Here is a 22,569-nt window from a genome sequence, read left to right on the forward strand (position 1 = left end):
AACGTGTTACACTTAGGGAGGCTCAGCTATGTGTTTGGATATGTCTAATATACTGTTTTCTCAGTTTCTGTTCAGTGTATCGTAGTCACCACAAACTTGTCAGCTATTTGCAGAAAATCAAACAGAAACTGCTGCCATAACGATAGGGGGGTTCAGTTCATAGAAGCTTTGCAAAATGTTTTCATGTATTTACCGATCGTAGTCCATCACTGCTATTAGGAGACTGATCTGATCAATGTTCTCAGGAGGGACATCAAATACTATGGCTTCGTTGTAGACTGGATTCAGAGTGTTTCGCTTGGTGGACGTTTTCCTCTTCTTCAATCTCCGTCCCTCACACATCAAAGACACCTTCACATAGGGATCTAGAGAGAGTTGGGACACAGGGAGGGAAAGGGTAAACCCAAGGAGTAACAGATGGGGTATGTCCGCATTAGGCCTCTGGTCAAAAGTACTGTACTGAACAGGGAATATGATGCCATTTCGGATGCAGACATGGCCTCCTCAACAGTCACGCAACGTTGATATGTTTTGTCATACCTTCTGCTCATTGGCCAATGTTATTAAAAGACCGGGAGACAGAAATTACAATTCCATTTGATATATTACCCTGTCATATTAGACTAGAGCCCCAGTCCCCACACGGTTGACCCTACCTGAGGCTCCAGTGATGTCCATGGCTTTGAGGTTCCTAGCCTTGATCATTGTGATGGTCAGCCTTCCAGCCGTTGGTAGGTAACACAGGGAGAACATGAGATCGCCCAAGTCCACATTGTCCTACAAAGCAATGAAAACATCAGTGAAAAATGTTTAGTAACTGAATGTCTCACGATGTCACCATACATTATAGCTCTGGCATCCCTGTTAGAGATTCTGCTGGTTCACAGTGAACCGTGTTTGAGTTAACAGGAAGAGCAGCACTCCAATTATCACCTTTGAAAATAGATTTTCTGTGAGAGAGTGATGCGTTCGTCAGACACCAGCATCGCTCACAAGGTTAGTTACCGGCAGGGAATATGGAGGCCACGAGTCTCACCTCCAGTTGAGGCATGCACCTCACAATGGTAGGTAACCCTGACAACCCTGTTAATCCTGTAGGTTTTAGAAGCTGGCTTCAGGCTTGGCTAGCACTAGCCTGACATCTGAATTAAGCTTTGTGTGAGTGCGTGTTTGTGTGTGTGTCACGAGGTTGGTGATACCTTAGTTGGGGAGGACGGGCTCGTGGTAATGGCTGGAGCTGAATAGGTGGAAAGGTATCAAATACATCAAACATGTGGTTTCCATGTGGTTGATGCCATTCCATTCCAGCCATTATTATGAGCCGTCCTCCCCTCAGCAGCCCCCACTGGTGCGAGTGTGCTCCTTAACCCTTAGCTCTACAGGCGTGTTATAACAGATCATTCCCCCTGTGTGAAGGTTCCTGTCAGCAGGCCCCTGGGCTCAGTGGGAGGGAAGCCCCATTATTCTGCATCAGCAGGAAAGGTCAGTCCAGCTCTCCACAGAGAAGCGCTCATTATCAGGACTGACCTGGTCACCTCCTGCCTGGTTAGTGGTCAGTCCCAGTATCACACACACACAGCCTCCCTGAGAAGCTAGCTAGCTCAAACTCTGCTGGAGCTCTGTTGCCAGGGATATCCGGCTTCTCTGCCTGGCTGTCATGGCTCTGACAAGCCCATCGTCAATTTTGGCAACTTGGTTTAGTTCCTCATATAGCACACTGTGTTCTCTATGGAATGGGTTTTACTAAGGGAATATGTTCACTGATGAAGTAACAGAAGTTTGAATATACTGAAAGGAAAACACAGCTCCATTTATGCTCATTGCTCACTCAATGATGACTGACCTGAATTGGAAAATTAATGTCTGTAGGAATAGTGTCCCAAAATGTGACTTCAAAAGTTAAGCTAAAAGTTTAAGAATAACATGCTGTCTGATGTGCTACATTATTCTAATGTGCTGTATATGAAAAATGCATGTTGCTATAAATGGGTCTCAACTCTGGTAGTTAATTACTTTGATGTTCCATTTCAAAGCCTCTAAAACACCTTGCATCACATCCACCAGAGATCAATGGACATGGTTGCTAAGGACACTAATAATGTATGCTGTTTATTGTCTTGTTCTTTGTGCATTGTAATTCATGTCCTGTCCTGCAAGGAATGTGAATGATTTTGGAGGTTGTTGTTGTTGTTGACTTTTTAATTTTTTAGACCATGACATTGATAGGGAGTCTGAAAAAGGTCAGGTGCCATGGTGGAAAATGTCAAATTGGCACATCCATTCAAGCATCAATAAGTGTTCTTTCTGGATGGTTGTAATGGCAGATCTAATGCAATCTACTGTATCCAAAACAACATTAGGGCGCGCTAATACTGCTCTCTGGCCCGTGTCCAATATCACTATCAATTGAATCAAACAAAGGAGTTGATTTATCAAGGCTGTCAACATAGGGCAAGGAACCACAGTGACCTCTAACCTACATAATCATCAGTCCACACTTTGCAATACCGACATGGTCACTCAGAACGCACAGCATGAGGTTTCCATCGTAAAGTGGTACAAATCACACACAGACATGCTCGGCCTCTGCGCGCGCACACACACACACACACACACACACACACACACACACACACACACACACACACACACACAGACAGAGGAGGGATTAGGGGTGGAACTATATAACCCATCCCTCTCAGACTAAATAATCAAATGAACCACTTCCATCTGCAGACTATAGCATAACAGTCCTCTCTATTCGTTGAAGCACTTCAATCAAGTCAGTGGTGGAATTATGGTAACTTGTGCTCTTTCCATGAAATTACACTGGAGCTCTAAAGGCCCCCAATATGGCTGAGTGAGAATGCTGGCAGTCTATCTTCTGTAATTATCCACCACCCTGGGATCTCGCTCTCTCTCTTTTTAAAGGGCCTCTTAATAGACAGGGTGTGTTGCTACCATGTTAGTAGAGAGAAACCGAGGGAGACAAAGGGAGATGGAGAGGGGAAATGGCTTTGCGATAGCCGGCGTGTGTAAGACCATGTCATCTTATTACAACATCAGACAGTAAGTCAGCAGTTGTGACCCACTGTGGAACAACATGATTCCCCACTTTAGCTGTGCTACCCTGGGCTGCTATCTGCTAAATGTACACTGACAGAATCAGAGTAAGCTAACACATTAGAACCACCTAAGGTAGTACTCATGTTTGACTAGTTAACAATAACAGAGTTTGGGATGATTCTGTTGTCATCTTGTGAATAAAATATTCTTAAAGGCCCAATGCAGGCGTTTTATATCAATATCAAATAATTTCTGGGTAGCAATGAAGTACTTTGCTGTAATTGTGGGCAAAAATGACTTATAATGGGGAGGGGAAAACTGGAGTAAACTGAAAACTCTCTTTGTTATTGGTCTATTAACCAATTTACCACATGGTGACGCCACTATGGAAAGCTGAAACTTCCACCCATGCAAACCTGCTGATTAGAAGGTCCTGTGTAGATTGTACTTTCAACCAGCAACTATCAGGAAATAACACTGATCCAATTTTTGGTAAAACTTTATTAGGGAAGTCCATCTGTAGATGCTCTACATCAGTAACATTTCAACTAACTATCTACTAACCCTTATCCTAACCCTACACTTACCCTTATTCTAATCCTAACCGTAACCTTAATTAACCTCTTAGAGCTAGGGATGTTTACTGCCCCTACTGGAGGAATTTGGTGCCCTTATTAAACAGGATAAATTTTTGTCAAAAGTTGCTAATATATGCATATAAAAAATATTATCGAATAGAAAACACTCTAAAGCTTCTAAAACTGTTTAAATTTTGTCTCTATGTAAAGCAGAACTCTCAGAGCATGCATTCTCCCAAACTATCTCTTGTCATGATAAAAGTTGGCCCAACTTTGACGTCATCGCAAACACCCTTCCCAAACAGTTACAGCTCTGGGAACAGTCCCTACGTGTTCAGCGCGATCTCAGCTTTCAATGGGGCTTCTCATTGTGAGAATCGCGCGCTCGCGAGAGTTTGAGCATGCCGAAAGCTCTCCGTCACTCAAAAAAAACGGTCACTTTTATGTGCGCTCTGGTCAAGTCCTGTCTTTTTTCCAAGATCGATTAAACGGTGCCTGTGTTTCTGTTCGTTCTCACGATTGCTGTACACCTTTATAACACGTTAAAGCTTGATTATGAAGTTAGTTTGACAAGTTTACTCGACATATAATATGTAAGTTCGACGTTTTGGTGCGCATCCACTTGACTTTTGGCTACATTTCAACCGAAAAGTGTCGTGTTTGAGAACCGAAAGACGCAGACTTGAAAACTAAACGCTGTTTTGGTAAGTATAATCCCTTCCAGGTCTTTTGATGGAAGAACAGCAAAGGTAAGGGAATATTTATGTGGTAAATTTGGGTTTCTGTGGACTCCAAGATAGAGGAGCCAGAATGCTACTTTTGGAGCGCCGACTCCTAGTATAGCCTAGTGAACGCAACCTGTAACGTTAAAAATAAATGTAACACAGCGATTGCATTTAGAAGAAGTGTATCTTCCTATACATATGTAGAACATGCATATTTAGTCAAAGTTTATGATGTGTATTCCTTGTTAGCTGACGTTATCTGCCGGAGCTATCGTCATTTCTCCTGACATTTTAGTAGCATTTTTTGAACGATGCGTCATTGTAAACAGAGATTTATGGATATATATTGTAGATTATTGAACAAAAAATGAATGTACTGTGTAACATGTTATATTACTGTCATCTGATGAAGATTTCAAAAGGTTAGTGAAATGATTTTTCTTTTAATCCTGCGTTTGTTGATTGCATATTTTTTCCTACTTGGCTATGCAAATGAGCTATGTCTGCGGTGGTGGTTTGACATAAATATGTGCTATGTTTTCGCCGTAAAACATTTTAGAAATCTGACTTGCTGGGTAGATAAACAACTTGTTTATCTTTCATTTGAGCTATTGGACTTGTTAATGTGTGGAGGTTAAATATTTTTAGGAATATTTATTGCGTTCCATGCGCCACATTACAGCTGAGGGTGTTATCTCAACTCACTGGTCACCATAGCAACACCCACCCGTAGCACGCGCTCGAGCAGGTATATAATAATATATATAATATTATAATATATATAATATTATTATATAATATAATAATATAACACAATAGATCTGGTAGAAGAAAATACAAAAGAAAAAAACAACTTTTTTTTTCTACCACCATATTTGAAATGCAACAGAACTGGTCCTACATCTATCCACAAGATGGCAGCAGTGTATGTGCAAAGTTTCAGATGGATAACTTGAAGTATGAGCAAACTACATGACATTTGGTGTGAAGTTACCCAGGTATAATTGGGCAAATCGTGAAGGAGGCATTCACTTCCTATGACATTTTTCTGCTAGGATATCATCAAATCTGTATACTTGGACTTTAATTTAGCTTTTCCAGTATTACTAGCCATATTATAAGTTCAACATTTGCAAAACAACCAGTTTTCATAACTTCATAACTCTCCATATTCTTATAATTTTTGTTCAAAATGAAAAGGCTTGATGTCGCACAAGGTTAGCAGCTACATTTTGCGACAGATACTGGGTTACCAGATACTCCCGTAAAGCCCAGCCCATTGGCTATCTAGCTAGCTTTGTTTGACCCCGATTTGGTGCTTATTTGACAAAGTTACAGTCGATCAAGTGAAGACCGCCCGCATCATCTGCGTGTCATGAAGGAGTCGCTCTCTGAACAAATATTGTGTCCTATAGGATATACTACACCCCTAATGATATAGTAAAGTCTGGTTACATTCTAGGATCTCTGAGGAATACATACGAATGTGATTTGACTAATTGAAACAATGTTTAGGGCTAGATTTTCCCAGATTCCTTTCTTTGCAAATTGAATGAGTGGAAATACAAAATCGATCGTGCATGCTATATGGACCTTTTTAGGATATGAAAAAGGATTTTATCTAACAAAACGACACTTCATGTTATCTCTGGGACCCTTTGGATTATAAATCAGAGCAAGATTTCCAGATATAAGTACACATTTCACCTTCAGAGGTGAATTTATCAAACCTATCGTGGTGAAAAAGGGTTTTGTTGTTAGGAGCTCTCCTCAACAACACAACAACAGCATTGCATTTTTTCACAGTAATAGCTACTATAAATTGGACAGTGCAGTTATATTAACAAGAATTTAAGCTTTCAGACGATATAAGACACTTATGTACCGACACTTGTTGTTTCTCTAAAATCTGTGAGGGTGACGCAAGGCGCTGCACAACGGGATGCCTATCCCTAAAGAATTAAGTAAAGTTGAAATAAAAAATAAAGATAGTATGACCATCTGTGGAGCATCTACATAGACTATCCAAATAAAGTGTGACCAAATGCTTTTATAGTGTTAGTTTCATCAGCTGTTGTACAATATTATATAAAACACAGAAAACTGAATTTTGACTGCACTGGACTTTTAATACCCAATGAACCTTGTGGGAATGTGAACATGTAACGTTCGTCGTTGGGAGAAAGAGAGGAGGACCAATGCGCAGCGTGGTAAGTGTTCATAGCTTTTAATGAAGTACTAGAACACTGAACAAAACAATAAATAACAAACAAACAGTCCCGGAAGGTGGAAAACAAAAACACTAAACAGGAAATAAGCACCCACAACTTAAAAGTGAAACCAGGCTACCTAAGTATGGTTCTCAATCAGGGACAACGATTGACAGCTGCCTCTAATTGAGAACCATACCAGGCCAAACACAGAAATACCAAATCATAGAAAAAAGAACATAGAAAACCCACCCAACTCACGCCCTGACCATACTAAAACAAAGACATAACAAAATAACTAAGGTCAGAACGTGACAGAACAACATTTGGATGTGTTGCTTTTCAGTGGTGACCGGTCTTCTCTCAGCAGTTGGCCTAGTAAATCATCCTGATTGACCTTTTCCTCTTCCCTCTGTCATTCTCTCAACCTGATAAATGGATTGCCCTTTACGTACTTTACTCCTCAATATATTTATATTACTTATTTAATTCTCTTCATTCCTGGAGGAACATAGGGCCTGAATATATTTATAGATTACCTTAAAATAGTTGAAAAACAAAAATGCAGAGCTGCATCACTCTCATAGGCCTAGATAATGCCTTAAAGCTGGAATCAATAATCGTGAAACTGCCAAGTCCGTTTGCGAAGTTACTGCAAACAATGAACACAGTTTTTTTTCTAGCTCGTTCCAGTCGAGGTAGCAGGTAGCGAACTGAAAAGACGAGTGACCTAGGGATGTGTGTGCTTTGGGGACCTTTAACAGAATGTGACTGGCAGAACGGGTGTTGTATGTGGGGGATGAGGGCTGCAGTAGATATCTCAGATAGTGGGGAGTGAGTCCTAAGAGGATTTTTTAAATAAGCAACAACCAGTGGGGCTTGCGACGGATATAAAGAGACGACCAGTTTACAGAGGAGTATAGAGTGCACTGATGAGTCCTATAAGGAACATTGGTGGCAAATCTGATGGCTGAATGGTAAAGAACATGTAGCCACTCGAGCACCCTTACCTGCCAATCTATAAATTATGTCTCTATAATCTAGCATGGGAAGCATCGTCATCTGAATCAGGGTAAATTCATCAGCTGGGGTGAACGAGGAGCGATTACGATAGAGGAAACCAAGTCTAGATTTAACTTTAGCCTGCAGCTTTGACATGTGCTAAGAGAAGGACAGTGTACCGTCTAGCCATACTCCCAAGTACTTGTATGAGGTGACTACCCCAAGCTCTAAACCCTCCGAGGTAGTCTTCGTGCCAAACCATATGACCTTTGTTTTGGAGGTGTTCAGAACAAGATTAAGGGCAGGGAAAGCTGGTTGGACACTTAAGAAAGCTTTTTTGTAGTGCATTAAACACAAAATCCAGGGCCAGTTGAGTATAAGACCGTATCATCTGCATATAAATGGATGAGAGAGCTTCCTACTGCTTGAGCTATGTTGTTGATGTAAACACTTCTTAGGACTGCTAGTGGGACAACTTCCAGTTAAACTGGAGTGCGCGCAATTCAAATTAATAATCATAAATAATATGGATTTTAAAAATGTATGTACATATAAGTGTCTAATATCGGCTGAAAGATTCAATTCTTGTTAATCTAACTGCACTGTCCAATTTACAGTAGCTATTACAGAGAAAACATGCCATGCGATTGTTTGAGGACGGCAACCCAGATTAAAATATTTTTCCACCGGCACAGGTTTCATACATTCACAAATAACGCTGAAATATTCACTTACTTTTTGAAAATCTTCCTCTGATTTGTCATCCAAAGGGTCCCAGCTATAACATCTAGTGTTGATTTGTTTGATAAAATTCTTCTTTATATCCCAAAAAGTCTGTTTAGTTGGCGCCATCGATTTGAATATTCCACTCGTTCAACATGCAGAGAAAGGAATCCTAAAATCTACCACTAAACTTTGTTTCAACAAGTCAAAAGGAGTTTCTATTTACTCCTCAGATACCCTACAATGTAATCAAACTATAATATTTCTTACAGAAAGAAGTATGTTCAATAGGAAACCGATTTTAGCAGGTGTGTAATGTCTTAATAGCGCGCGCAAACACACATTTCCAAGACTGTATCCTTCTGATATTTCTTATTTGTTACAAGCCTTGAACATAGACAGCTGACACCCTGTGGAAGCCATAGGAATTGCATCCAGGGAGCTAATTTTCAATATTACCTTTCTTTTGAATGGTCTCTCAAAATTCAAAATTCTGGTTGGTTTTTCTTTTGATTTTCTCCTACCATATCTATTGTATTATTTTCTCCTACATTATTTTAACATGTATACACACTTAAGTGTTTTCTTTCCAATGGTACCAATTATGTGCATATCCTGGCTTCAGGGCCTGAGCTACAGACAGTTTACTTTGGGCACGTCATTCAGACAGTAGGTGGAGAAAAAAGGAGCCTAGTCCTATTAAGAAGAGTGTGGGGCCTAGGATCGAGCCTTGGGGTACACCCTTGGTAACAGGCAGTGGCAGAGACAGCACATGTTCTGACTTAATACACAGCACTCTTGAGAGAGGTAGTTAGCAAACCAGGCCAAAGACCCCTCAGAGACACCAATACTCCTTAGCCGGCACACACACGGCCACACAGAGTTCAAGTAACAGACACATCTCAGCATGTTCAGAGGAGACTGCGTGAATCAGGCCTTAATGGTCGAATTTCTGCAAAGAAACCACTACTAAAAGTAAACCATCTGCAATGGATCATGCCACACAGTCATTCTATTAATCAAAAATCTTATCTAATTACAATATGTCCCAAATTGGCTCAGATCAGTACTATTGAATGTTGTGGCAAGGACACAGATTACTGCGCTCTTAGTAATCTTTGTTATAACAGCCCAACAATTAATGTGAACCTGAAGAGGCTATTGGTCTTCTACTGAGTTCTAGAATAGATTAGTTAAGCTGTGTCTAATTAATAGTGTTACCAAAGTGGTAAACAGCAACAGGTCCCTCCATCCATATAGGTCCAGATCCTTCATCTTCCTGACAGGATAAACCGCCATTGATCGTGTTCTATTGTCTAACGGTTCAATTCAACACTCATAAAGGTGGCTGTCTGACCTAGAGGCTTATAGAGACCAAGTAAAAGGTTTGGAGCTGGTGCACTTGTATGGGTATTTGTATCTCTCTGACCCTGGAAGGTGTAGGATATGGTAAAAAAAAAAAAAAAAACATTTCAAACAATTAGCATTACTTGTAATTTATGTTATCAAATAAAAAAAGTAGGTGGTGTGTAACATTTTCAAACACTATTCTTGACCTCCTTACTCTTCATGCGATCCTACAGTTTTTATTTATGGAGATGTAGCACTTTAAGGCCAAATGTGATGCCAGGTTACAGCTTTTATGTTACATATGGGATGTTTGAAACCCAACTTCACCCTGAGGTATGAGTTATGCATGGACTAGTGCTTGGACTTCTGATGTCCCATGCTCTGTTCCCAGGGGGGCTGGCCCAGTTGGCTGAGTGGCTGTGTGTGTGCACGTGTGTATTTGTGTACATTATGTTTGTGTACATTATGTCTGTGTGTGTGTGGCCGTTTGTGTGTGGGTACTTGCTTACACTCTAAGGCTCCCAAGTGAGCTCACCCGCATGACACAGGGTGTAGATGTTTTTTTTATTTTTTTATCTAGGAAGTCACCAAGCTTGACATTCTCTGAGAGTCAACATGTGAAAGTCTGACCTGAGGAAAGCTGTGAAAATATCTACTCTAAGTCCGACCTTATTTAAAGTGACTGGCTGTGAATGGATTGATAGCTCTTAGATCTGTCTTTAATTTGCCTTCAATCTTCCACTAACCCTCTCCACGTCATACCTTTTAGCACTTCTAATCCAACTGCACAGAAATATGAACAGTTGAAGTCAGATGTTTACATACACTTTAGCCAAATACATTTAAACTCAGTTTTTTACTGACATTTAATCCCAGTAAAAAGTCCCTATTCTAGGTCAGTTAGGATCACCACTTTATTTTAAGAACGTGAAATGCGATAGTAATAGTAGAGAGAATGATTGATTTCAGCTTTTATTTCTTTCATCACATTCCCAGATGGGTCAGAAGTTTAGATACACCCAGTTAGTATTTGGTAGCATTGCCTTTAAATTGTTTAACTTGGGTCAAACGTTCCACAAGATTGGCACAATAAGTTGGGTGAATTTTGGCCCGTTCCTCCTGACAGAACTGGTGTAACTGAGTCATGTTTGTGATGGCCACTCCAATACCTTGACTTTGTTGTCCTGAAGCCATTTTGCCACAGCTTTGGAAGTATGCTTGGGGTCATTATCCATTTAGAAGACCCATTTTGCGACCAAGCTTTAACTTCCTAACTGATGTCTTGAGATGTTGCTTCAATATATCCACATAATTTTTCTCCCTCATGATGCCATCTATTTTTTGAAGTGCACCAGTCCCTCCTGCAGCAAAGCACCCCCACAACACGATGCTGCCACCCCCGTTCTTCACGGTTGGGATGGTGTTCTTCGGCTTGTAAGCATCCCCTTTTCCTCCAAACATATCGATGGTCATTATAGCCAAACAGTTATCTTTTTCAGACCAGAGGACATTTTTCCAAAAAGTACAATCTTTGTCGCCATGTGCAGTTGCAAACCGTAGTTTGCCTTTTTTATGCTGGTTTTGGAGCAGTGGCTTCTTCCTTGCGGAGTGGCCTTTCAGGTTATGTCGATATAGGACTCGTTTTACCGTGGATATAGATACTTTTGTAACTGTTTCCTCCAGCATCTTCACAAGGTCCTTTGCTGTTGTTCTGGGATTGTTTTGCACTTTTCGCACCAAAGTATAGTTTGAAGGTAGGCCTTGAAATACATCCACAGGTACACCTCCAATTGAATCCAATGATGATCAGAAGCTTATAAAGCCATGACACTGGAATTGTGATACAGTGAATTATAAGTGAAATAATCTGTCTGTAAACAATTGTTGGAAAAGTTACTTGTGTCATGCACAAAGTAGATGTCCTAACCGACTTTCCAAAACTACAGTTAGTTAACAAGAAATTTGTGGAGGGGTTGAAAAACGAGCTTTCATACTCCAACCTAACTGTATGTAAACTTCCCACTTCAACGGTACTTGTACAGGTTGGTCATCTACATAGGTACTAATTAAAGATCTATATTAAAATGCATCTTGCCCTGTGTAGAGCCAATGGCAGAAAGTACCTAGACTTAATTGTCCTTAAGGAATTGCCTAATCATACTATTGATTAAATTAAATCCCTACACTGGTGGTAAATCATGGGATCCTGACTTCTATCGGAAGTTAATATTAACACATGTAAAAAAAAAAAAAAGAGCATGGCCCTACAGGCAGACAGTAGATAGATAGATATACAGTACAGTACTGGAGTCACTGACATGTGTCAATTGTCTGTTTCAATAGAAGTCTACAGTCTCATTGGAGTCTCACTGAAGAAAGAAGGACTATGGTATCATTGAAGAATTGTAAGTAGTCTCAGTGATATACATATCTATACAGTATCAGTCAAAAGTTTGGACACACCCACTCATGCAAAGGTTTTTCTTTATTTTTACTGTCTTCTACATTGTAGAATAATAGTGAAGACATTAAAACTATGAAATAACACATATGGAACCATGTATTACCCAAAAAAGTGTTAAACAAATGAAAATATATTTGAGATGTGAGATTCTTCAAATAGACACCCTTTGCCTTGATGACATCTTTGCACACTCTTGGTATTCTCTTAACCAGCTTCATGCGGTAGTCACCTGGAATGCTTTCAAATAACAGGTGTGTCTTGTTAAGTTCATTTTTGGAATTTCTTTCATTCCTAATGTGTTTGAGCCAACCAGTTGTGTTTTAACAAGGTAGGGGTGGTGTACAGAAGATAGCCCTATTTGATAAAAGACCACGTCCAAATTATGGTAAGAACAGCACAAATGTATTTATTTGTTTTATTTTTTTTATTTCACCTTTATTTAACCAGGTAGGCTAGTTGAGAACAAGTTCTCATTTGCAACTGCGACCTGGCCAAGATAAAGCATAGCAGTGTGAACAGACAACACAGAGTTACACATGGAGTAAACAATTAACAAGTCAATAACACAGTAGAAAAAAAGGGGAGTCTATATACAATGTGTGCCAAAGGCATGAGGAGGTAGGCGAATAATTACAATTTTGCAGATTAACACTGGAGTGATAAATGATCAGATGGTCATGTACAGGTAGAGATATTGGTGTGCAAAAGAGCAGAAAAGTAAATAAATAAAAACAGTATGGGGATGAGTTAGGTGAAAATGGGTGGGCTATTTACCAATAGATTATGTACAGCTGCAGCGATCGGTTAGCTGCTCAGATAGCTGATGTTTGAAGTTGTTGAGGGAGATAAAAGTCTCCAACTTCAGCGATTTTTTCAATTCGTTCCATTCACAGGCAGCAGAGTACTGGAACGAAAGGCGGCCAAATGAGGTGTTTGCTTTAGGGATGATCAGTGAGTTACACCTGCTGGAGCGCGTGCTACGGATGAGTGTTGCCATCGTGACCAGTGAACTGAGATAAGGCGGAGCTTTACCTAGCATGGACTTGTAGATGACCTGGAGCCAGTGGGTCTGGCGAGGAATATGTAGCGAGGGCCAGCCGACTAGAGCATACAAGTCGCAGTGGTGGGTGGTATAAGGTGCTTTAGTGACAAAACGGATGGCACTGTGATAAACTGCATCCAGTTTGCTGAGTAGAGTTTTGGAAGCAATTTTGTAGATGACATCGCTAAAGTCGAGGATCGGTAGGATAGTCAGTTTTACTAGGGTAAGCTTGGCGGCGTGAGTGAAGGAGGCTTTGTTGCGGAATAGAAAGCCGACTCTAGATTTGATTTTCGATTGGAGATGTTTGATATGAGTCTGGAAGGAGAGTTTGCAGTCTTGCCAGACACCTAGGTACTTATAGATGTCCACATATTCAACGTCGGAACCATCCAGGGTGGTGATGCTTGTCGGGCATGCGGGTGCAGGAAGCGATCGGTTGAAAAGCATGCATTTGGTTTTTCTAGCGTTTAAGAGCAGTTGGAGGCCACGGAAGGAGTGTTGTATGGCATTGAAACTCGTTTGGAGGTTAGATAGCACAGTGTCCAATGACGGGCCGAAAGTATATAGAATGGTGTCGTCTGCGTAGAGGTGGATCAGGGAATCGCCCGCAGCAAGAGCAACATCATTGATATATACAGAGAAAAGAGTCGGCCCGAGAATTGAACCCTGTGGCACCCCCATAGACTGCCAGAGGACCGGACAGCATGCCCTCCGATTGACAGACACACTGAACTCTGTCTGCAAAGTAATTGGTGAACCAGGCAAGGGAGTCATCCGAAAAACCGAGGCTACTGAGTCTGCCGATAAGAATATGGTGATTGACAGAGTCGAAAGCCTTGGCAAGGTTGATGAAGACGGCTGCACAGTACTGTCTTTTATCGATGGCGGTTATGATATCGTTTAGTACTTTGAGTGTGGCTGAGGTGCACCCGTGACCGGCTCGGAAACCAGATTGCACAGCGGAGAATGTACGGTGGGATTCGAGATGGTCAGTGACCTGTTTGTTGACTTGGCTTTCGAAGACCTTAGATAGGCAGGGCAGGATGGATATAGGTCTGTAACAGTTTGGGTCCAGGGTGTCTCCCCCTTTGAAGAGGGGGATGACTGCGGCAGCTTTCCAAACCTTGGGGATCTCAGACGATATGAAAGAGAGGTTGAACAGGCTGGTAATAGGGGTTGCGACAATGGCGGCGGATAGTTTCAGAAATAGAGGGTCCAGATTGTCAAGCTCAGCTGATTTGTACGGGTCCAGGTTTTGCAGCTCTTTCAGAACATCTGCTATATGGATTTGGGTAAAGTAGAACCTGGAGAGGCTTGGGCGGGGAGCTGCGGGGGGGGGCGGAACTGTTGGCCGAGGTTGGAGTAGCCAGGCGGAAGGCATGGCCAGCCGTTGAGAAATGCTTGTTTAAGTTTTCGATAATCATGGCTTTATCGGTGGTGACCGTGTTACCTAGCCTCAGTGCAGTGGGCAGCTGGGTGGAGGTGCTCTTGTTCTCCATGGACTTCAGTGTCCCAGAACTTTTTGGAGTTGGAGCTACAGGATGCAAACTTCTGCCGGAAGAAGCTGGCCTTAGCTTTCCTGACTGACTGCATGTATTGGTTCCTGACATCCCTGAACAGTTGCATATCGCGGGGACTATTCGATGCTATTGCAGTCCGCCACAGGATGTTTTTGTGCTGGTCGAGGGCAGTCAGGTCTGGAGTGAACCAAGGGCTATATCTGTTTTTAGTTCTGCATTTTTTTGAACGGAGCATGCTTATCTAAAATGGTGAGGAAGTTACTTTTAAAGAATGACCAGGCATCCTCAACTGACGGGATGAGGTCAATGTCCTTCCAGGATACCCGGGCCAGGTCGATTAGAAAGGCCTGCTCACAGAAGTGTTTTAGGGAGCGTTTGACAGTGATGAGGGGTGGTCGTTTGACTGCGGCTCCGTAGCGGATACAGGCAATGAGGCAGTGATCACTGAGATCCTGGTTGAAGACAGCGGAGGTGTATTTGGAGGGCCAGTTGGTCAGGATGACGTCTATGAGGGTGCCCTTATTTACAGAGTTAGGGTTGTACCTGATGGGTTCCTTGATGATTTGTGTGAGATTGAGGGCATCTAGCTTAGATTGTAGGACTGCCGGGGTGTTAAGCATATCCCAGTTTAGGTCACCTAACAGAACAAACTCTGAAGCTAGATGGGGGGCGATCAATTCACAAATGGTGTCCAGGGCACAGCCGGGAGCTGAGGGGGGTCTGTAGCAGGCGGCAACAGTGAGAGACTTATTTCTGGAGAGAGTAATTTTCAAAATTAGTAGTTCGAACTGTTTGGGTATGGATCTGGAAAGTATGACATTACTTTGCAGGCTATCTCTGCAGTAGACTGCAACTCCTCCCCCTTTGGCAGTTCTATCTTGACGGAAGATGTTATAGTTGGGTATGGAAATCTCTGAATTTTTGGTGGCCTTCCTGAGCCAGGATTCAGACACGGCAAGGACATCAGGGTTAGCAGAGTGTGCTTAAGCAGTGAGTAAAACAAACTTAGGGAGGAGGCTTCTGCTTTTTCGATCACAGAATTCAACAAATGAGGGTCCCTGGGGACATGCAGGGCCTGGGTTTACCTCCATATCACCCGCGGAACAGAGAAGGAGTAGTATGAGGGTGCGGCTAAAGGCTATCAAAACTGGTCACCTAGAGCGTTGGGGACAGAGAATAAGAGGAGCAGGTTTCTGGGCATGGTAGAATATATTCAGCGCATAATGCGCAGACAGGGGTATGGTGGGGTGCGGGTACAGCGGAGGTAAGCCCAGGCACTGGGTGATGATGAGAGAGGTTGTATCTCTGGACATGCTGGTTGTAATGGGTGAGGTCACTGCATGTGTGGGAGGTGGGACAAAGGAGGTATCAGGGGTATGAAGAGTGGAACTAGGGGCTCCATTGTGAACTAAAACAATGTTAACTAACCTGAACAACAGTATACAAGGCATATTGACATTTGAGAGAGACATACAGCGAGGCATACAGTAATCACAGGTGTTGAATTGGGAAAGCTAGCTAAAACAGTAGGTGAGACAACAACAGCTAATCAGCTAGCACAACAACAGCAGGGAAAATGGCGTTGACAAGGCAACGGGGCCGACAGATAAAACAAACAAGCAGAATGGAGTACCGTGATTAATGGACAGTCCAGCGTGCATCAGCTATGTAGCCAAGTGATCAGAGTCCAGGGGGCAGCGGTGGATGGGCAGGGAAGCTGGACTAGCGAGTGTTATCCAGGTTAAAAAAACGAACAATGACTAAATAGCTTGTAGCTAGTTAGCTGGTTAGCTTCTGGAGGTTCTTGAGTGTGTTCTAAAAATTAAAAATAATAGCGATTCGGTATCACATTGGGTGAGGCAGGTTTCCGGAAGGTATAAACAAATGAAAAATCGAAAAGAGATAGAAAGTAAATATGGGTCCAGTGAGTGTTTGGGACGCGGCGATTCAGCCGGTTAGCAGGCCTGTGGTAACAAGCTAACAGTTAGTAGGCCGGAGTTAAACAAGGTAGCAGTTAGCGGACCAGGGCTAAACAAGCTCGCAGTTAGCAGGCCGAATTAGCAAGCAAGGAGATAGCAAGGGCTAGAGAGTTAGCCTTTCGGGGGACGTCGCGATGGCGTGAGTCTGTTTATTCCTCTTCATGCGGTTACATCGATAGACCGGTCGTGGGCCCCAGTATTGTAGCCCAGGAGTATGCTACGGTGGTAGCACAGGTGCTCTGGCCGGGCTAGCTTCAAGCTAAGTGGGTGGAAATGCTAGCCAGGAGTAATCATCCGGAGTTGCGGTTTAGCTAGATAGCTAGTTGTGAAGAATCCAGCTGAAAAATGTTCAGTTTGCGGTGGGAATCTGGGGATAAAAAATAAATAGGTCCGTTATGCTCTAGTTAGCGTCGCATTGTTCGAGCTGGCGAGAGCTTTCCCAGCTAAAGGTTAGCTGATGACCGGTTAGCTGAAGACCGCTAGCATAGCTGGTGGTTAGCTGGCTAGCTTCAGTTGAGGGGTTCCGGTTCCGAAGTAAATATAAATACTTAGGAAAAATAGCTACATTGGGTGAGGCGGGTTGCAGGAGAGTATTTGGAAGCTTAGGTTTAGCAAAATGTTTTTAAAGATATGCAAAGAAAAATATGTAAAAACGAAAAAGAAACGATATATACAAGGGACACGACATGACAGGACGACTTCTTGGAAATAAGCCAAAATAAATGACAGTCCATCATTAATTTAAGACATGAAGGTCAGTCAATCCAGAACAAGTGCAGTCGCAAAAACCATCAAGCGCTGTTATGAAACAAGCTCTCATGAGGACTGCCACAGGAAAAAAAAATACTTTTACAAATTAACTTTAAAAATGAACTTTTAACAAGGCACACCTGTTAATTGAAATGCATTCCAGGTCACTACCTCATGGAACTGGTTGAGAATGCAAAGAGTGTGCAAAGTTATCATCAAGGCAAAGGGTGGCTACTTTGAAGAATCTCAAATATAAAATATATTTTGATTTGTTGAACACTTTTTTTTGCTTACTACATGATTCCATATGTGTTATTTCATAGTTTTGATGTCTTCACCATTATTCTACAATGTAGAAAATAGTAAAAAATAAAGAAAACCCCTTGAATGAGTACTTTTGACTGGTGCTGTATATATTTCACTGAGACTACAGTCCTTCCTTGAGACTGCAGACTATTTACAATCCTTCAATGACACCATAGTCCTTATTTCTTCAGTGAGACTCCAATGAGACTGTAGAAGCCTCCAGAGCCTTTCTAACATGTCCAGTGAGATTCAATGGAACAGGCGAAACCTTCAGTATGCCACAACTCCCTATAGTAATCCATGTAGTCCATGTGAATAATCTAGACAATCTCCAGCTCTGTATCCTCTCATGTAAAAGCAGCCTCTTTACTGCCAACTGAAATGTAGGTCACTACCCCATGTGTTTCCTGGTGTGATCATGTATTATTCACCCATCTAAGTATATTTTTATGTTAGCCCTCTTTTAACACCATGGGTGGGGGTGGTTCTTAGGGAACAGTGACTCCCCACTAAACTCTCTTAGATAATGTATCCTTATTCACTAATTCATTAAGTCACAATTGTGCATTTATTGTTGCTTGTCTATGTACCGAAGACAATATGAAGTGTATTGAGAGGCATAAAGAGGTTAGCTTACCGAGGTGACGTACTGGATGTCCCTACAGAGTTTAGTCTCTCTGGGGAAGTCTGCTAGGTCCAGGAAGTTATCCACCACCACCTGGCCAATGATGTCGTGGCGGGAGAAGCGGTCAAAGTCGTAGACACTGAAGTGCAGTTTGCGTGTGGGCAGCTCAGTGTAGGCCACAGGGAACAGGAAGACCTCATCGAATACGGGGTTGAGGGTCTTGCGGTGAACCTTGGTCTGGTGCTTGGTCTTGCGGTCGGGGAGCAGGTAGATTTTGATATAAGGGTCAGAGGTTCCTGTGAAGTCCTTGGCCGGTAAATCCTGGGCCTTGTGGATCTTGATGATGAGCTGCTCCAGGTCACAGTCGAACTTGAGGATGAAGTGTATCCGGCCGCAGCTGTCGGCCCTCCTGCCGTCGTCCGTGTCCACGGAGTGCTGCTTATAGAGCTCAGGTTTGATCCGGCCCAGAGTGGCCAGGGACTCCTGTCTCTGGAACTGGCCCATGTTGAAGTCTGGGTTGGACAGGTTCATCTGGCGGCGGAATGAGTTGTGCCTACAGAGGGTAGAGAAACCAGTTATCATTAGCTATCTATAGACCTAATGCAACTGGGTTAGTTGAATTGCCTTGTTATTGTTTCTGTTTTGTGGGGCTGACCGGACAGAGGAGGTGGGTTCAGTGATCTGGCGCTGCACGCGGGCAATGTGGCGGATGTGGTTCTCCTTGGGCTTGGACTGGACCTCCAGAGGGATGTCTGGGGATGTGTGGCTGATCTTCATGGCTGACTCTGGTGCTAAAAGGCCTGAGGGCTCCTTGACACAGTCCTCACTGTATTCATTCTCCACCCCATCCATCTCCATCAGGACTGGCTGCTGGTCCCCCTGGCCATCCTTCAAGCCCTCGGGAAGGCCACGGTCGCACCATGGCACCCAGCATAGCTTCCATGAAAAGAAGAGTGAGACTCCGAAAAGAGCCAAGCCACAGATGGTCACCAACAGTGACAGCAGGCTCACCGAAACATCTGGACAGACAGAACCATTGTGAGAGATGGAATTAGGGCAAGTCAGGGGTTAGTACAAAGATATTTTTTGTATTGATATCAACATATTATTTATGTTATTGACTTTTCTTCATATCTCTCAATGTTTTCCTCATCTTGATATTGCACAAAAATGTGTACTTTATCATAAACATCACTGTAAGGAAAGACGTAAGGACAATTTTATGGACATTGTCCTCTGGATTTTAAGATGAGGCCTGCAATTGTATCCATTAGCAAGGGATGAAAAACTCAGATGGGTTTTAGCAGGTTATAGAGTTCTGCTCAGTCAACATTAACTCATCAGTAAGTCCTCCCATCTCAAATGGCCTCTCACAGACAGTAAAAGGGAACAGGCTTTTGTCTGAGATGGAACACACCAGGCTATCAGTAGAAGTTCCAGTTCTCAGAAAGAGCATCTCACTACCTGATGAATGAGCTCACCCTGTCTCTGTGTGGTCCCCCGTGGCTCAGTTGGTAGGTGCATGGCACTTGCAACACCAGGGTTTGTGGGTTCGATTTCAATGGGAACCAGTACGAGAAAATGTATGAACTCACTACTGTAAATTGCTCTGGATAAGGGCGTCTACTAAAATGTTAATGTAGTGTCTCCCCTCCCCAGTCATTGTGAATCAGGGTATACAGACACCTAGGGCTTTTGGTCCACAGTCAATAAGCCCCTGTCAGTGTCCTGCAACTGCCATAGCTTCCAATCAGATCTATTGTGTACACTGTCTCTCGGCCATACTTCCCTTTGATTATCTAGAGCAGTGGAGGGGAATGTAGCCTCATTTGGTGTTGAGTTATTCCTCCCACCACTCCATCCTGGTTGGGCTTTGCAGCTCTGCAGTACACATTCACAGTGTGCAACCAGGGATCCATGGGCTCATTGGGCTGGCCCACATACTGCACTGGAGACCAACTGGGGCTTCTGCACTAAGCCATAGATAGATGGCATGCCCAGACATTGTGGGACCAGTTTTTGAGGATTCGCTCATCTGGTTGTCTGCTATTTTGACGATCTTTGGTATGTTTAAATTTGGCTGTTCTAAAAAGAGAAGAAATCAAGGACACTATATGAGGAGTTTGGAAGCAGAATGATAAAGAGCTAGCCCTTTATCATTACTCTCCCTTGCTAATTGAATGTATGAAAGTTGTTGTCCCACCAAACTCCCAGCCCTCCTGGGACAAATCTGCTCTTCCTATCCTAAAACTGACAAGGTGCAATCAATATAATGTGCTCTAAATACCACTGCCTCTAATTAAATCTGCAGCTCAATTCATTACAAACACGACACAGGGTTGAAGTTAAAAACTTTCTCAAAGGAACACTGACTGACATGTTTAATTAGCACTAGCTTAATTATTTTAATAATTAATATTGTATTAATCAACCACCCAGCAACCACCCATCACTAGCACACACACACACACACACACACACACACACACACACACACACACACACACACACACACACACACACACACACACACACACACACACACACACACACAACCAAAATGTGTAGACATGCTGATTTCACATGTGCAAATCATTTTTTATAATTGTATATCCAGTATGTATAGGACTATGTGTATTCAATGTGCTGTGTAGGGGATATAATGTACTAATTAGGCAGCCCTGCTATGGTTGCGTTTGCTCATACTGTGGATTAGAGAACACGTTATGGTGGAACAACATGTGGTGCCCTTGATAGGGTCTATCCATATAAATGAATTGAACCTCTCTGATATTTCACACTGTAAGCATAATAGACCCTGTGTTCCATTTCAGACAGGCAGAAGCTCAGATAGGCTATGAGAGCAATGTGTGAAAACAGCTTTTAAAAGAAGCCAAGGTTAAAATGACAAAAAACACTCCTACAATTCAAGATCCACATTCTGTCAAAGAATGTTTGAAATATTATTTATTTACAGTATGTCTGCTAAACTATCAAATTAGTGTCTGACAGTTTATGGAATCACACATTTTCTCACATATTTCAATACAATATTTTATAAACAGGTGTTTGAACCGAAATGATTTACCAATTGTCTTGTTCTGAACAGAACCATCATTTTTTTTGTTCAGTTCCACTGTTCTGACCAGAGAAATACAGTTCTGAACAGATTCGAACCCCAAAAAAGTAACAGTTTATATTGTTATTTCTGTTAATTTTTAAACCTCTGAAATCATAGCTCGACATGAAATTACTTCACAAATGGATAGAGCAGGTTTCTATGGAGCAGGGCAGGCTATCTACATGCAGTGGACAGACAAGTGTAGTGTAGGATGAGAGATGCAACAGAAATTAGTGGGTGAGGAGAGCACTGTGCATGATGCACTGGGCATCTTGTTGTTATGACATGCATTATCTGGATTAGGTCCACAGAATTGTATCTACAGAGGAGCGCTTCTATGAAGGAACTTTGGATGTCTTTGAGTTGGCTTAACTAACATTTTGACCAGAGCTAGCCCTTTATCATGACTCTCAGTTCCATTACATTACACATAATACCACCTAGAGCTGACGAGAGCTAGACCAGAGCTAGCTAGCTAACTAACAAGCTTGTGTGTGCAGAGTAGCACCAGGGGCGTAGGCATGGGATTGAGCAAAAACAAAAAGAATATACATTATTATTACAAAAATACCCCCCACAGACTATGCTTCTGAGGGAGGGGGAGGGGCATGGGGAGGGTCAGGTAACCTACACACACACTGGCAAAGATTTTCAGCTGTCAGGCATGAAGACACTGGAATACACGTTTCTGAGTGACAAAGTCAGGGCTTTGCATAGGTGCTTTATGTTTTTTTTAAAGAAAAAAATCACTGGAATGTAAAATAACATTATTATTACCAGTTCCCATGCTTTTTCTGTTCCGGAACAGTATAGATCACTTTTGTTCTCGGTTCCGGTTCTGTTCCTAGTTTTATTTTTTATTTTATGGTTTTCGGTTCTGTTCCTTGAACCGGTTCCAACCCCTGCTTATAAATTATGTGTGTAAAAACAATCAAATGTAAAGGCACCAACAGTCTTGAGAAATACTGTATTGGGAACTATTTTATGACATTCATGACATTTTTTTACTATTTATTTGCCAAACTTCAGGCCACTGTCCCCTCGGCCTCTGAACATCACAGGGAAAACATACTTACATCCTTGTGATCATCATGGATAGATCTTTATT

At 42.3% G+C, this 22,569-nt stretch overlaps 1 protein-coding gene across 1 annotated transcript in view; it reads right to left on the reverse strand.

Moving 5' to 3' along the window:
* Nucleotides 1–22,569, reverse strand: part of LOC118395882 (synaptotagmin-9-like) — a 33,313-nt gene that overhangs the window by 3,424 nt on the left and 7,320 nt on the right. The window contains exons 2-5 of the mRNA XM_035789916.2: nucleotides 18,996–19,359; nucleotides 18,353–18,893; nucleotides 657–777; nucleotides 194–365 (exon numbers count right to left, since the gene is read on the reverse strand). Coding sequence (XP_035645809.1) covers nucleotides 194–365; nucleotides 657–777; nucleotides 18,353–18,893; nucleotides 18,996–19,359 — 1,198 coding nt within the window. The remainder of the gene's footprint in view (nucleotides 1–193; nucleotides 366–656; nucleotides 778–18,352; nucleotides 18,894–18,995; nucleotides 19,360–22,569) is intronic.

Source organism: Oncorhynchus keta, chromosome 17 (genome assembly GCF_023373465.1).
Source record: "Oncorhynchus keta strain PuntledgeMale-10-30-2019 chromosome 17, Oket_V2, whole genome shotgun sequence".
Lineage (NCBI taxonomy): Eukaryota > Metazoa > Chordata > Actinopteri > Salmoniformes > Salmonidae > Oncorhynchus > Oncorhynchus keta.